This window comes from Ylistrum balloti, unplaced genomic scaffold, assembly GCF_031769215.1.
Source record: "Ylistrum balloti isolate Yb309-2 unplaced genomic scaffold, AGI_CSIRO_Ybal_v1 Utg370046, whole genome shotgun sequence".
Classification (NCBI taxonomy): domain Eukaryota; kingdom Metazoa; phylum Mollusca; class Bivalvia; order Pectinida; family Pectinidae; genus Ylistrum; species Ylistrum balloti.
Window position 1 is genome coordinate 241,579 of NW_026782101.1, and position 16,006 is coordinate 257,584.

At 38.5% G+C, this 16,006-nt stretch overlaps 1 protein-coding gene across 1 annotated transcript in view; it reads right to left on the bottom strand.

Annotated features, from left to right (window-relative positions):
• Positions 1-319: 319 nt before the first annotated feature.
• The window catches only part of LOC132549193 (potassium voltage-gated channel subfamily C member 3-like), a 58,595-nt gene continuing 42,908 nt past the window's right edge, over positions 320-16,006 (bottom strand). The window contains exons 2-3 of the mRNA XM_060213109.1: positions 1,676-1,941; positions 320-1,456 (exon numbers count right to left, since the gene is read on the bottom strand). Of these exons, the coding sequence (XP_060069092.1) occupies positions 320-1,456; positions 1,676-1,941 (1,403 nt within the window). The remainder of the gene's footprint in view (positions 1,457-1,675; positions 1,942-16,006) is intronic.

The window sequence follows — 16,006 nt, forward strand, 5'->3', positions numbered from 1 at the left end:
CAAGATTTAGTGAATTTGGTCCCACATACTTAAACACCTTTCACTCAAGTGATTACGAAAGAAACCATTATTGGAACCGAGGAAACATTCTGATTAAACTCTACTCAACTCTTTAACGGAAGTTGATTCTAAAAGCAAAGTTTCCTTAATTCCAGTAACGTCTTTGTATGGAAGTATTACTAATATCATGCAGTGACGAAACGTTGAACACATAAGTAAAATAGGTGCAAGTTTCTGGGTATGCTGGTTTAAAAGTGGCAATGGTTTCGAGGAAATGATGATTTCCGTGATGAGCGAAAATTCATTGAAAATATTAGTATTATAAAATTGTTTCTTCTGAATAGGTGACACCATCGTCAGATCGAGCTTTGTTAGATTTATGCAGGTCGAAATCAGAGTTTCGAATAACTATATCCTTTAACGACGAAGCTTCGTTTATACTTTTGAAATATTTAAAATTTGGCGATTCGTCTCCGGAGAATTGTTTAATTGTAGCATGGCCATTCATGTATGTCTCTATGTAAGATTCGCGGGATGGGATCCTATTGTTGTCTACAAGCGTAATTGTCCCGTATCCATCCTCCTCCGAATTCGTGAGCAAGGAATTTTCTCGGAAAGGATTATTCACGCACGTGCTCTGGCTTGTTCTGTACTTATCGCGCTCCTCTTCCTTAGTTCCACGTGATCGCACGTGCGTATAGAAGAGCGTGAAGTTGTTTGATATAACAGGAATGGTAAGTGCTATCATTAATACACCACTTACAGCACAAGCGGCCCCTACAACGTATCCGATTGGTTTAGTAGGAAATATGTCACCGTACCCTACCGTAGTCATAGTAATAAGCGCCCACCAAAATCCCATTGGAATTGTGTTGAACTTATCGCTTGGTTGAACAGCGTCCTTTCGTTCTGCATAGTAAATCATGGATGCAAATACAAGCATGCCGATGATGAGAAAGATAGCCAGCATGAGCAGCTCCTGTACACTGGCCTTGAGGGCATAAACTAATATCTTCAGCGCTTGATAATGTTTCACGAGATGAAAAATTCTGAACATTCGAACGATCCGTAAAACGAACATGATTTCTATCATCAATCGTTCGTTTACATAACAGAACTGTAAATGATCAGTATTGAACACTAACTGCATATACAGAGGAACTAACGCTAACAAATCTATGATATTCATCATAGAACGAACAAACCTGATTTTTTCTGGTGCAAACACGAATCTCACTGCCAATTCTATAGTAAAATATGCGGTACAAATGATATCGAGGATGTTAAGACCCTCGTTTTGAGCCATGACCTGTACCCCCTGTGAACCATCGTCGCATGTGGAGGTCGTGTTATCAATGCGCGTGAAATTTCTCATTGGTCGGAGACTGGGCAGTGACTCCAGGCAGAATCCCAGGATTGATACGATGACAAACAGTAGGGATATGATACCATAGATCTGCAACACAAAACGAAGTAAAATTCAAGTTTTTTATAGTAAATAATTTTCAATAAAGGTCTTGGAATTTTTTCCTCACTCGTGAAATATGCTTTTCATCAGGAAACGGGAATACAATCTAACAACATTCAAATATACCTTTGTTTTACCTCGTCAGTAGTAACATCACTTTTTTCCCATACATAAAAATATCGTGTTGAATATTCAATTATGACCTACCATAGCAACCCGTGATGTCCTCGGGTGTTCTAGAATCAGCCAAATTTTCATCTGAAATCGTTTCCATCCTTCATATTCATTTATATTGACGAATACTCTCTCCTTCGCGAGACTACGGTTGAAGGAGTCGAGTATGGCTTTGTTCTCAATGTAGGAACGGTAATGTCGCCAACAACAAGATTTGATGCAGTACTGGTTTACCTGCCAGTAGTCCAACTCTCGCTTCACCACAGCTCCACATACTTCTAACGGAACGTGAAGTTCTCCTATATCAACAAAAACACAGTACAGTATTAAGACGCCTCGATTATACTGACGCCCGATGAAGAATACATCTCATTGTTCCATAATTGAGTCTTACGTTTCTCTGTGACTAATAGGGAAAATTAATACAGACGACTTGTCAGTCTCATAGACATGGTTAGATAACTTGATAATTAAATTTGTTGAAGCAGATTTTTTCGATTAGACCAACATGATTTCAATAACGATAATTTAAAGTGTTGATGTGATTGAAGTTAAGGTATTCTTCAATAATTATTTCAAAGGCATCATTACAAGGTAACACATTTCTTGTTCTTATATACAAAATCAATAGTATTTGATAATAACACATGCATGCAAACTGAAGATTTTAAGAAACCAATGAGGTAATTCTGATATATTCTGGTCTCTATAGTCTAGGATACATGGGTGAAATATGTAGTAACTTATTTCAAAGCTACACAATTTGGAAAAGCAATGTTAACCAAGGTTCAGCAAAACTTAGCAAATCTGGGCATGCTGGTAATGTGGTCATGATTATGAAGGACATGACGACTGGGTGTCAGACAGGTCCTTGTTGCATGACTAGTTCTACAACAGCCACGAATCCCACCGCCTGTTTCAGCTGCTGGACGGCCGAGAAATTCTATATTGTTATACAGTTAAGGTTCGTTGCTCAAACATAATTTGATAGACAAAAATCAATGATCCACAGAATCTAAGATTTAATGACAAACTATAAATGGTGAATACACATGAAATATCTTTATATATAACAGCATGTTCTCTATGTTTGGATGGACGAAAGCTATGCATGTATACGAGTATGAAGTTAAATGAAGTGATGGGGAGCTTATAAATCAGCAGAATTCAGCATATCATGCGGTTTGGAGATTAAAAACGTAGACACATAGATGGAAATACAACCAAAATATGGTGTTAAAATAATGTAAAACATGTGCAGATTGCATAAAGTGTAAAAATAGCGTTGAAAACAATTGCCTTTCACATGTTTTATAAATATTCATGTTGCTGTTGGTCCATTTAAAGTATATGACTTTTGCACTCAAATGTTTTATTAAAGCTTAATCAATATTATTCCGATTTTTGCACGATGCATTTATTTTATCTTATTTAAAATCACATGAATTATTCGTGAATGGCACGAAAACACGCCATGTCATTACGGACATGTGTTGAGAAATGAAGGCGTGCGTTTGTGCGTTTGTGACATTTTGTATTTTGTCGTGCGTTTAAACGTATCAAAATATATAGGAAAGGTCAAATACTTGATTTTATATGTTGCTCAAATCAAAGTTAAAAAAAACTTAAAATAATTTCAACATAATGTGCAAGCTTTTTAAGAAAAGTAGAGTAAGTAGGTTACTTCCCAGTTAATCTGCCGGTCTGCTAGCCAAAGATCACCTAACATTTTCCTGAAATGGCCCGAAACGTTCGTTCTGACGTCAGGAAAAAACATACTTATGAAAGTTGCATTCTGTCAGAATAACTTGAGGATCAGGCAACGGGATGATGATGATGAAATCAATATAGAAGACGTATAGAATCTCATCTGGAATCTTTTATTTGCACATATTTAAATGTGCTCTTTAGTAATGAAAGTATTGTTATATCAATCGCTTGTTTCTGGGTAAATGGCGGGAAATTTTGCGTTCCTCCGACAGAAAACCTTACTAGGAAGCGATAGACATACCACTGCATCGTCAAGCAAATCATTATTCATTTGTTTCTTTATGCTGTCGATGAATCAATACGAAACACAGTAGTAGTCACTCGGACCACGACGACATTCAACAATTGTCTGCTCAAGCGTAACTGCATTGCTCTGGGTGTAACATTGAATTCGCCTCAAGTGTACACCTGAAACCGTCACAGAGTTACGGTACAACGATGACAATGAGGTCGAAACAAACGCGGAAAAATACTGATCGATAACTTCAGGTTGTGTATCACTATTTTTCACAGGAAGAGAGCTTGGTAAAGATGTGGAACTGAGGTCAGCGTCTTCGCATTTCGAAAGGACGTATAGAACAAAACATTACATGAACAATAATAATTTTCATAATTAATCTAAAGATACATAATATGTAAACAACAGACCAGTTATTTAACCGATTTTTACACAGTGTATACACATACATCAGAGTAATACGTTACATACAATACATTGTAACAAAGTTTTACAAAGATCTATGGCAAAATAGGCAAACATTACACCCAGCTTACATTGTATACATTTGCTGTTGATAGTTATGTAAAATATACATCTATAACAATATTTAGCACAGAACTGGTACATATCCCAGTGTGTACACATCACACATATACGATGCACAAATGTGTAAGCAAAAATTGTTAACTTTCAAAAAGTACATAAATCGGGAAAGTGTCTTGGGCTAAATTTATTAAATGTTTGAGTGAACAGAATATATCAGCATATACAATAAGCATCACATGATCAGTCACATGATTGGTCACAGCTTTCACACTCTCTTTTAATTTTTCCTTCTTTCCTTCCTTAAACCATCCTCGATACTCCATGAGTTACGATCACTTTCACTCCCTGTACCATGAAAAGGTTCAATGTGTGACACATTGTGGACGAGACCAAAAGACTAGTTTGATCCTTTTAAGAACGTCAATCGAATATCTAGGTCATATAACTGTATGTTGTAATGGCTTTGAAGATGGGTGTCACTCGTTTGTAATCTTCAAGAGAAGCGTATCAATTGGTCATTTATTTTCTCCAGGAACCAATCATGTTACATCGCTTGTGGCTTTAATTTTGCCAAGACATGTCCTAGGGGTGCCGAGAGCGAAAGAGATCATAACCCCTGCAGTATCGAGGATATCCTTAAATCAATGGTAATATTCATGATAGATGCTGACATCTGATAGAAATACACATGTAGCTTAGGATGGCACTAGATAAAAGGAAAAGTTGTATAATGGTTGTCAAGATTTCGTAACGAAAGATTCTATATCCTTGTGCTATGTTATGTTGTCTTCGATGTTCTAAATATTCCCTAATGCAATAGTAATTTTGACTTCAAATTTCCCCGAAAGCACTCGTCTACCTTCATCTCTCCAAACAATAATTATCCGTCAGCTATTGGCAAGGTAATCGTGATATGGGGAACATGTCTTTGTATACTGAGACAACTTCAATACTTAAATGCCATAAGTTAGGAAAGAAGCTATGTTACTATCTAGAAACGGAAAAATCACTACAGAGCAGTTGAAATCGTCGTGATTTTCATACATCTCTGTCGAAAGCAGTCACTGTTGGTGGCGTTGAAAGTTAGGCTCGAGGTAAGAGAGTAATACATAGTCTATTGCAGTCGTGGTACTGCAGTTTCTCAACAGCATGGACTCTGCCTCTACTGTACCTACTCGTCAAATGTTCGCAATGACGAGTTGGCATATTATGATGTTTTAAGTAGTTATAAAGCATTATAGAATTATTTCAAATGCTGACACTTCTAATATATGTCTCCTATGAATAATTAATCATTGGTTTTTTCACGTAGCATTATGTCCTTTTAGACTCGCTTCGGTGGTGACAACACTGGTTCCTTCCACCTCTTTCCACACGTCATCAGTGACAGTAATCTGTTCTTATTTCCCCCGAGACAATGTAAACTTGTTTGTTTGTGAGCAATCACGTCGATGTCTAGTGATTTTCTTTATATTTTGCGAAATTATTCCTGATTGAGCAACAACCTGACCATCCGTCAGGGAAAACCGGACACCATCGATCGCACCATATATCACTGCTATGGTCTATCGGCATTCTATTGCGATGGCTAAAACGGAGTTTGCACTCAGTACATGTGTACCGACTTAGCATTATTTGTATATATGTTGTAATAACTGATACGCATAGTATTTCAATCATCTGACAAGTCACAACACACATGGGGTACACATCCGACAACCTAGTTTGTTTTCAGTTTTTAAGCCATCACAAATTTGATTGTTTTTTTCCTGTCTTTACAACAGAGCCTTCAATAACAAGTAGGCTCAGAAAGGCATGGTTTTCAATTGATACCATACATTTTTGTTGTTCATACAATTTGATTTCTTTCCCATCCTACCCGATCCTTCTGAAACTGAAATCCTTGATAAGATGAAAGCATTACGTATATTGAGGGAATGGTTTGCCACAGTTCGCCTGATGGTTTTTGATGATAAAACATGAAGCAGGTTGTATTGATTACAGGAATCTCGAGTTTATACCTACCAAATGGATGTAGCTGGTGAGCATCACACAACAGCATAAACACTGCTGCAGACTAACTAGTGTCTGCTTGTATGGTACGTAGGCACGCAAGGTATTCCCGTCGCTATGACCTGTTCAATCAACGCATTTCTAGGTACAATGAAACCAAATAAATGAACTGATGCACACCCATTCAGGAAAATAACTTACAATGAAAACCTCGATCTAACAATAAATTACTTATGTTCTTGAGTGTTTTTTTAAAATAATAACAAAAACAGTTTAAAATCTTCTATTTTTAGATTCTTTTTGTACAGAAATATTTATCAATATATCGGACAAGTATAGCCTGCTTGGTTTCGCTTCAGTGACAAGGCAAGCGTACAAATGCTACCTTTTAACGTGTTGATATTTATCTCTTCGATCGCACAGAGCATTTGTGAAGAATGCAGATGTTCAATGTGTCATTGATTGACACACTGAAGACGGAAAGTGAATCCCGCTGATTGACCGGCAATCACCTTGTGATACGTTTTCGACTCTAATTTTTTTTATTAACGAAACGTAGACGCTCTTTACACTATTGCGCTACTGTTTCTATTGATGTCTGTCTTCCTTACAGATATGTCATCTGTCAGTATTTTTTCTTGCTTGATTGTATCGTGTAACTATTAAAACGGTTGTCCTGTCATTAAGGTGACGACATGACCGTGTCTTTCACAGCATATTCAACATCTATTGAAAATATTCAGAGTCTGTCGTGATTGAGATAAAGTCATACCGAGAGTTACACTAGACTATTATACTGTGTTTATGTCATGTCCATGTAGTCAGCGATACCCAGACTATCAGCCATTTTGTATATGTTTAATGTAACCAGGATTTATTTTGATGTGTATCACTGGGCTGGACCATTTATGGTGTGTTTGGTACATGAATATTGATTGTTGTATGCTGTCTTTCCTCAAACTGTAACGTCCTTAATTCCAATCAACCGTTAGATAAAGCCCCATGTATAAAGTTATCTGCCTAGCAACAGTGACCTCTCTACAAGGTAAACAATTTTTATTTCTCATAATGACATTGGTTTGTTTCGTTTACATATCATGACAGTGAAATGTTGACTATTAAAATTTTTAAATTGGTGTTACAGGTTTACTGTGACAATGTTGGGCCCTAAAGTTCAGGTTCAGTCCGATAACTTCAATGATTAGACATGCCTTCTTCCATAATTACACTATCCTGTTACTTATCGTCCTTCGCAAATTCGTAGACAAACCTGGACATTTGCCACTCAAGGTTCCATGCACTCAGTTTGAAACATTACAGATTCCAATTACATTGTCCAACTAAACCTCGCGAGACTTAGAGACGGAGTCTTCGTACACCAGAGTGCATCGTTCGTGAACGAGTGCAGACATACGTGATAGAGTGTATGAATATATGCCATTGCTCTACCAAATACCAAACCTCTCGGGGTTGCAACAGAAACACCACACTTCGTTCTTGGTTTTGGATAAGGAATCACCAGTAAACGATGTATTCACACACGATGTTAGAACTGCGGGTCCTTGACTTCAATGACTGCAAATTTCATGAAATTCAGATTTCTTTCTCGGGATATGTATCCTGCACATCATCTTCCCCCATCCCCCAACCAAATTGTCAAGGTTGAGTGTAAAGACTCGTCCCAACTGCATCGTTAGATAGTGACGACTCGCACAACTGTACCGTTAGTCAGTGACGACTCGTCCCGACTGCATCGTTAGTTAGTGACGACTCGTCCCGACTGCATCGTTAGTTAGTGACTACTCGTTATAACTGTATCGTTATTCAGTGACGACTCGTCCCGACTGCATCGTTAGTTAGTGATTACTCGTTATCACTGTATCGTTAGTCAGTGACGACTCGTCCCGACTGCATCGTTAGTTAGTGACTACTCGTTATCACTGTATCGTTATTCAGTGACGACTCGTCCCGACTGTATCGTTAGTCAGTGACGACTCGCCCCAACTGTATCGTTAGTTAGTGACGACTCGTCCCGACTGCATCGTTAGTTAGTGACTACTCGTTATCCCTGTATCGTTATTCAGTGACGACTCGCCCCAACCGTATCGTTAGTTAGTGACGACTCGTCCCGACTGCATCGTTAGTTAGTGACGACTCGTTATCACTGCATCGTTAGTTAGTGACGACTCGCCCCAACTGTATCGTTAGTCAGTGACGACTCGTCCCGACTGTATCGTTAGTCAGTGACGACTCGTCCCGACTGCATCGTTAGTTAGTGACGACTCGCCCCAACTGTATCGTTAGTCAGTGACGACTCGCCCCAACTGTATCGTTAGTCAGTGACGACTCGCCCCAACTGTATCGTTAGTCAGTGACGACTCGCCCCGACTGTATCGTTAGTCAGTGACGACTCGTCCCGACTGCATCGTTAGTTAGTGACGACTCGTTATCACTGTATCGTTATTCAGTGACGACTCGCCCCAACCGTATCGTTAGTCAGTGACGACTCGCCCCAACTGTATCGTTAGTCAGTGACGACTCGCTACATCCAGATCAGCCTGTGTTAGTGACCACTGACGGGTATCGAGGCAATATTAAGAATGGAAATCAATACCATCATTATCATCATAACAAAACATACAAGTTCACACCCAACATATCCACATACTTAACTGCTGTCTATTTTCCTGTGTATTTGGAAGCGTGAACTTTAAGAAAAATGTGTTTTATTTATTTTGTGATATCACGTCTAGATTTGTCTACAAATTTCGGCGCCACGGCATTAAGGTTTAACAAAACGGCGTGTTTACAAATTTAACTTGCTTTAATTTCTGACTTGGTAAACCCTGGGGAAATCTTCATTTCGGATGAACTTTATTTCCGGTTCTATTTCACATCGGTGTTCTGGTTTGACAGAAATGAACCTATTGCGGGAAAAAGATTCGACTTCTACTAGAACCCGGAGTCGGATATTCTACAAAGGCCTGTATTTGACTTTATTTGCTGCACTCTGACAGATGTCCTTACAACAAGTGATAAGTTTGTCGGAGAGCTGCATACCCTCTGACATTTATCCCAGTCTTCGATTAACAACTCCCGAGAGACCAATGCTGCCAATTTTATTGAACTAATGCCAAAGGAACGTCATACAGCCACAATGAATGGCTACGTCATTTTGATGTTTTATGAAAAGGTCGGAATGCGCTCTCTTAAGCTTCCCAGCACTATTACTTCGGCACCGACAGGGATCCACATGGGCTACTTTTGAACAATAGTAAGTCTGACGTTCAGAATGATGACGGATGACAGGAGGATATGAATTATGAATCGGTGGTGCACCCTTGGGGACGATGAGATCCTGGCCCGTGTGATGATCACGGCCATTGTTACGTCTGAGCGCCACCAAGCGGACAGTCGGTGCGTTAATCAATAATCAGGACCAACAGTTATACTTCCGTGTATAATAACGGGGATAAAGATGAAATTTCCTCGTAAATCTCTATACTAAAATATTACGATTCTTTTTAATTTCTGACATTTTCTCAAGAATCCGGATATAGTTTTTCCGTCCTAGGGATAGAGTGTTATGTATGATTGATCACTCAGGAGAACACAAGAAACATTTATCAAATATTCATTGGTTGAGGGATGTGTATAGAGAAAAATGGGGGGAATGCTAGAGATAACGCTATTCGTAATTAGTCAATGAGCATTAACTGGTCAGATAAACAGTATCAAAGGCGGTTTACTGTTTACAGGACCGTCCGAAGATGACAAGACAGAAATGTAATGTTGATGTACATGGTGGAAGATTGTAGCAGCTTGGCATGTCAATCATCGTAATAAAAACGACATGTGATAGCTTATGTCTTCGCCTAAGGTTATGACCTTTAATCGGAAACCGAAAATTCGTAATTAGTATCGATCTAGAATGCTTGCTCATTTGTATTTGACTCTTCATAGTGATTTACACACAAAATTGTCTACGTCAGCAGAGATGAACATTGAGTCCGCGTTCTCCAATATCATTCTACATCAACAGAGATAAACACTGAGTCCGCGTTCTCCAATATCATTCTACATCAACAGATATAAACACTGAGTCCGCGTTCTCCAATATCATTCTACATCAACAGAGATAAACACCGAGTCCGCGTTCTCCAATATCATTCTACATCAACAGAGATAAACACTGAGTCCGCGTTCTCCAATATCATTCTACATCAACAGAGATAAACACTGAGTCCGCGTTCTCCAATATCATTCTACATCAACAGATATAAACACTGAGTCCGCGTTCTCCAATATCATTCTACATCAACAGATATAAACACTGAGTCCGCGTTCTCCAATATCATTCTACATCAACAGATATAAACACTGAGTCCGCGTTCTCCAATATCATTCTACATCAACAGAGATAAACACCGAGTCCGCGTTCTCCAATATCATTCTACATCAACAGATATACACATTGAGTCCGCGTTCTCCAATATCATTCTACATCAACACTGCGTTCTCCAATATCATTCTACATCAACAGTCCGCGTTCTCCAAAATCATTCTACATCAACAGATATACACATTGAGTCCGCGTTCTCCAATATCATTCTACATCAACAGATATACACATTGAGTCCGCGTTTTCCCATTTCATTTTTGCGTATGTGTCGCTAGTGTTACACACCATGCGGTGTTTTTAAAATATATTCATCAAAATGACTTTGGTTTTGTCTCCCACATTATATTTAGTAATCTATCAAAAAGTTTTTTATGTAAAAAAAAGTGTTTTACATGTGTTTTCATTGTATATAAGATTATACCAGACTCGTTTCGAAGTTTTAATTTTTGCGCTCCAATGATTACTAAAAATAAAATCTCATCCAACAGTCTAATGAAAACAGACGATATCTTATTGTTGTACATACAGTTTATACTTAAACATGAAAACGAAGTAAACCCGTGCATCCTTATTTCGATATCAACAACACCACAACGACTTGTAAATCAACGCTAAAGTCTACTATTACAAGGGTATTTGTGCAATATAACTAGAGGCAATGAGTCGTTACTAAGTAACGGACCTCGTTCTGAAGACAATTGTCTCTGCACTGACATCTCGTCTCGATTCTAAGGAAGTTAATTTGCTACAAAGCGCTGTGTTGTAACGATTGTACTTCAGCGTATACTCTCTATATAAACATCAATTGACCTCGTTTCGAACTGATATCGTATTAATTATGCATGATATGTATTTAATAAATGTCCGATGCGACATATGATATATTGATGGTGAAAACATATACAGCTATAGACCGTTCTACTGGCTGCGTGACCCTGTGACAACAATGATAAACTTATTGAATCAGTGACAAATTACGCAATTGATATTTCGCTGCAGTAATCCACCAGAACAAGTGAATGGATTTCTAAACAACTTAATAATCAAATAGCATGATAGCATTACATTTGATATGACGAACATGTCTCTTGGTATAGGTAGCTTAGCAGTGTAAACATGTAGCCGCCGAAAAGGTCTGCTTCATTTACGACTCGTCCTTCGTGATAACTTATCTTTTGTCTTACACCACCAGGGGCCGCTAGTTTGACGTCAGTTTAGAGATAGCACGCACTGATTCGGGAGGGTACATCTGTTCAACAGACCATGCCGTCCGTCACGCAAGTACGCGCCGTCTATATTCCTGTAACAAGTGAAGAGAGTCCCGTCGGAGCAGCGACACTGCTACAAGACGCGGGTATATCCCGAGACACGGAGGCATTTAACATTTTGTTTCGGAGCAATCAATATTTCCGAAGATTTATCGACAAAACGCATGAATGTTGTGGTGCATGTTTTCACATTGGATTGGCAATGGATTCCAAATTGTATTCTCCATAATTTATCGCTACTCAAAATGGCACTTTCCGACGATCTCTTTACACTGAAGAAGTGGTATGACAGCCTACCGAGGATAGATGTAATAGTGCATGTTCAATTTAGCAACAATAGGCACTTTCAGCGCCAGTAACAAAGAGGACATATTGACATACCAAATGTATGTACTGCCTTAAAAAATTCATACATATTGTTTTGACTTTGTACATTATAATCTCATGAGAACAGTGAGAATATTGCAAATTCTTGAAATTATTTCTTTTGTAAGTGAGAATTATTTGTCCAACAAGTGATGAAGCAAGCTGGTATTTGTAAATGGTTTCATTATAGACAGCGTATCTATAACATGGATTATACTTGTATACCACTAAACATACATTCATGGAATTATATTGAAACCATGAGAGAGAAAGTAGGACAAGAAGGGAGGTACGCCGCAAAGCTGTAGTGCTTTATCTGTCAAACAGAGGCAGAAAGCAACACCAAACACAACGCAATGCAAAGCCAGGGCGTATCCGAGCATCTGTAAAGATGCCTGTGGACATACACTCATAATACCGGTGACATGGTGTTTGTAAATTCGTCGTAGATAACAGATCCAAGCAAACAAATCAACAAATATATATAATTGGTCTCGGATACCTTAGGTAGCTGGAACTTGTGACTAAGTTACTGATTATCAAAATATCTTGATCGACAAAATATACATTTGATGAAGTCACGAAACGCTCTTCTGCATCAGCAGCTTTCCTCGATCTTTTTCATTCGACGAAACCAACAGACAGCTTCCCAACAAGCTGTACAATAAACGTGATCTCTGGAAATCTACACCTACATCCTGAACCTATGATATGTCTTTATCGCAGTTAATTCGATATTCAATGTTTTTCTACAATATCCCGATTTTCAAAGTTTGAGAGACAGACAAGTTTTCAACACAGGGTTGATAACTGCAGGTTGATTAGGGTCATAGGGAAGGGTTACTTTGTAATAATCCCAATGAAAAATATTCTACTTCCTTGTATGAAATGAACTCGGACTGTTTGATTATCGGTGGTATGACTGGCGATCATTTGCAAAGTTACGTTACTTCCTGGGATTGGCCAATGTTTACAGGACATGTGTCTTCAAGAACCTGAAGACGCTCGTTCCGCCGACTTGAACTCCTGGGTCCGTATTCATGAAACCATTCTCATGCTCAAGAATAGATTTTGTGCTCAAGGAAACTTTTTTTTATATAATTCGCCTAAATCATATAAAATAATGCAAATGTCATATATAAACATTGAATATAACTTAGACTTGAAGCCCTTTCAAACAAATGTTAAGATCTTTGGCAAAATCAGCCTTATTCATTATTTTTTAACTTAAACAGACAAAAGGCTTAAGCACAAAATTCACGCTTGAGCATGAGAACGGTTTCATGAATACGGGCGCTGGTCTTTTCCCCTTGGACTTTTGCATGAATTTCCGTGTTAATGTTTAATTCATCTTTTGGTCTTGTTTCTTCGGTTTTGAGTTTAAATAAAAGTTCCACTGACTTGTCGTTATCGTCTTTGTTGTTGCTTTTTATGTATCTATGAGTGACGTGATAAACAGAATCCTTCACTTGTGATCATGTCATATCAGATTAAGCCGCCCAATGATTTGGTCGGACACTTTTATTAATACTCCTATCTTATCAAATTACTGAACTCATTTAATTTATTCCATGTGACATGGCCCATCGTGAACGAGCGTCAAAATAACATACAGAACTGATTACTTGTGCATTATGTATATAGAGACCAAACTTGATTATGTCATAAATGCATCGATATAATCAACGCTTTTCATGTAAATATCGACCAAGTGGAGTTGATTCATCCAAACAGCACTTTAATCATTCTAAATTTCGAATCTCGCTGTATACGAGTTCGGCTTTTCTATGATATAACACGGCGGTGGTGCTGGATCCATCGGCTGGTCACTTTTATATTTTGGACACCTCTCACCTATGATTGGTGTAAAGATTTTAAAACCAATTTCCTTATGGACGGAGTTTCAGCTTAATTAAATTATAACGTCAGCGACATATTGCTAACCCGGGACAAGATGAAAAAACCAAAACGCTTCTTTGACGGAGAAGTATATGGAGTTTTTATGTCAAGCCATCCAAACTCCATGATGATACATGTAACGTCCCATTGTAACATTGATTACACTTGGCGAATAACATCTAAAGCTGGATCGTTACATAAACCCTGCAAAAAACTAAACTGACTTTCAATTTGTATGTACCTAACACACCGCGCTGTAGTGGCAATCGGTCAACCGTAAATGGACCACATTTAATTCGTAACCACAATTGACTCCAGCTAAATTTTCTTTCAATCGCTTTGGATTTTGCTCAGTTGCCTCCTAGACTTCAAAATGTAGACCCTTAGCATCATGACGGGTCCTCGCAGGACGAAACAGCTGTATGATGTAGCATCATTGACGGGTCCTAGCAGGATGAAACAGCTGTATGATGTAGCATCATTGACGGGTCCTAGCAGGATGAAACAGCTGTATGATATAGCATCATTGACGAGTCCTAGCAGGATGAAACAGCTGTATGATATAGCATCACTGACGGGTCCTAGCAGGATGAAACAGCTGTATGATATAGCATCATTGGCGGGTCCTAGCAGGATGAAACAGCTGTATGATGTAGCATCATTGACGGGTCCTAGCAGGATGAAACAGCTGTATGATGTAGCATCAATGACGGGTCTTAGCAGGATGAAACAGCTGTATGATATAGCATCATTGACGAGTCCTAGCAGGATGAAACAGCTGTATGATATAGCATCACTGACGGGTCCTAGCAGGATGAAACAGCTGTATGATATAGCATCATTGGCGGGTCCTAGCAGGATAAAATAGCTGTATGATGTAGTTTGTTTCATTGTTTGGTTCCACTGTATTTAATTCTAAATTTGTATAAAAAGTTGTTTGCGAGTCTTCCTTGTACAAAACGTCGCCAGAAAAATGACGTTCGTCAGTGAGACGATACCCGGACACGGGAGTAGTCATTGAGACGTTCGTCAGTGAGACGATACCCGGACACGGGAGGAGTCATTGAGACGTTCGTTAGTGAGACGATATCCGGACACGGGAGTAGTCATGGAGACGGAAAGCCTGTCAACCAACTAACCAACCAATTCTGTACAATATTTGTAATACATTTGTATATTGCTAACTAAACAAACAAATGTAGATTATTACCAAGTCCATTATTTTAATTTCAGCTGCGCCGTCGGTCCTTAACTGTCTGTAATCAACAGCCTAAGTAAGGAGTGTGGAAATGAATAGGTTCTAATGTAATTTCCGGTATATGCTTAGAAGTCACCGGAAGTTCGTCGTGATCTCTCTGTGCTTTATATAGTCTCTATCTCGTTGTAAGTTGGAGTACACCGAGATAAACACATGAAGACCGTCGTCAGACAGGTCTGCTAAAAACCGGATATGAACATCTAAAACATTCGATCGTAGAACTATTTCCTGTGCTCTTAACGCTCTTAACGTGAAGTCATTCCTTCAAACGATAACAAGGTAATTCAACAGGAGACGAACACTAGTGGACATTCACCTTGACCAAATTTACAATCATCTCTGGATCTTTTAAATTATTTCTCTAAACAAGAATTCCTTACATATGATGTTTTAACATGGTTTGCTTATATAACAAAATATATCTGATGAGAACATATACTGTTCGAGAATGAGGTACGTTACGTAACATGTATCAAAAACCAATTATGTCCAGACGGATGGTCATCATAACAGTACACGTCAATTAAATAAATCATAGATTTATTCCCTTTCAACAATCTAGACATGTACACATACATTTCCACAATAACGGCTTCTTCACAGGCATAATTAATCAAATGTC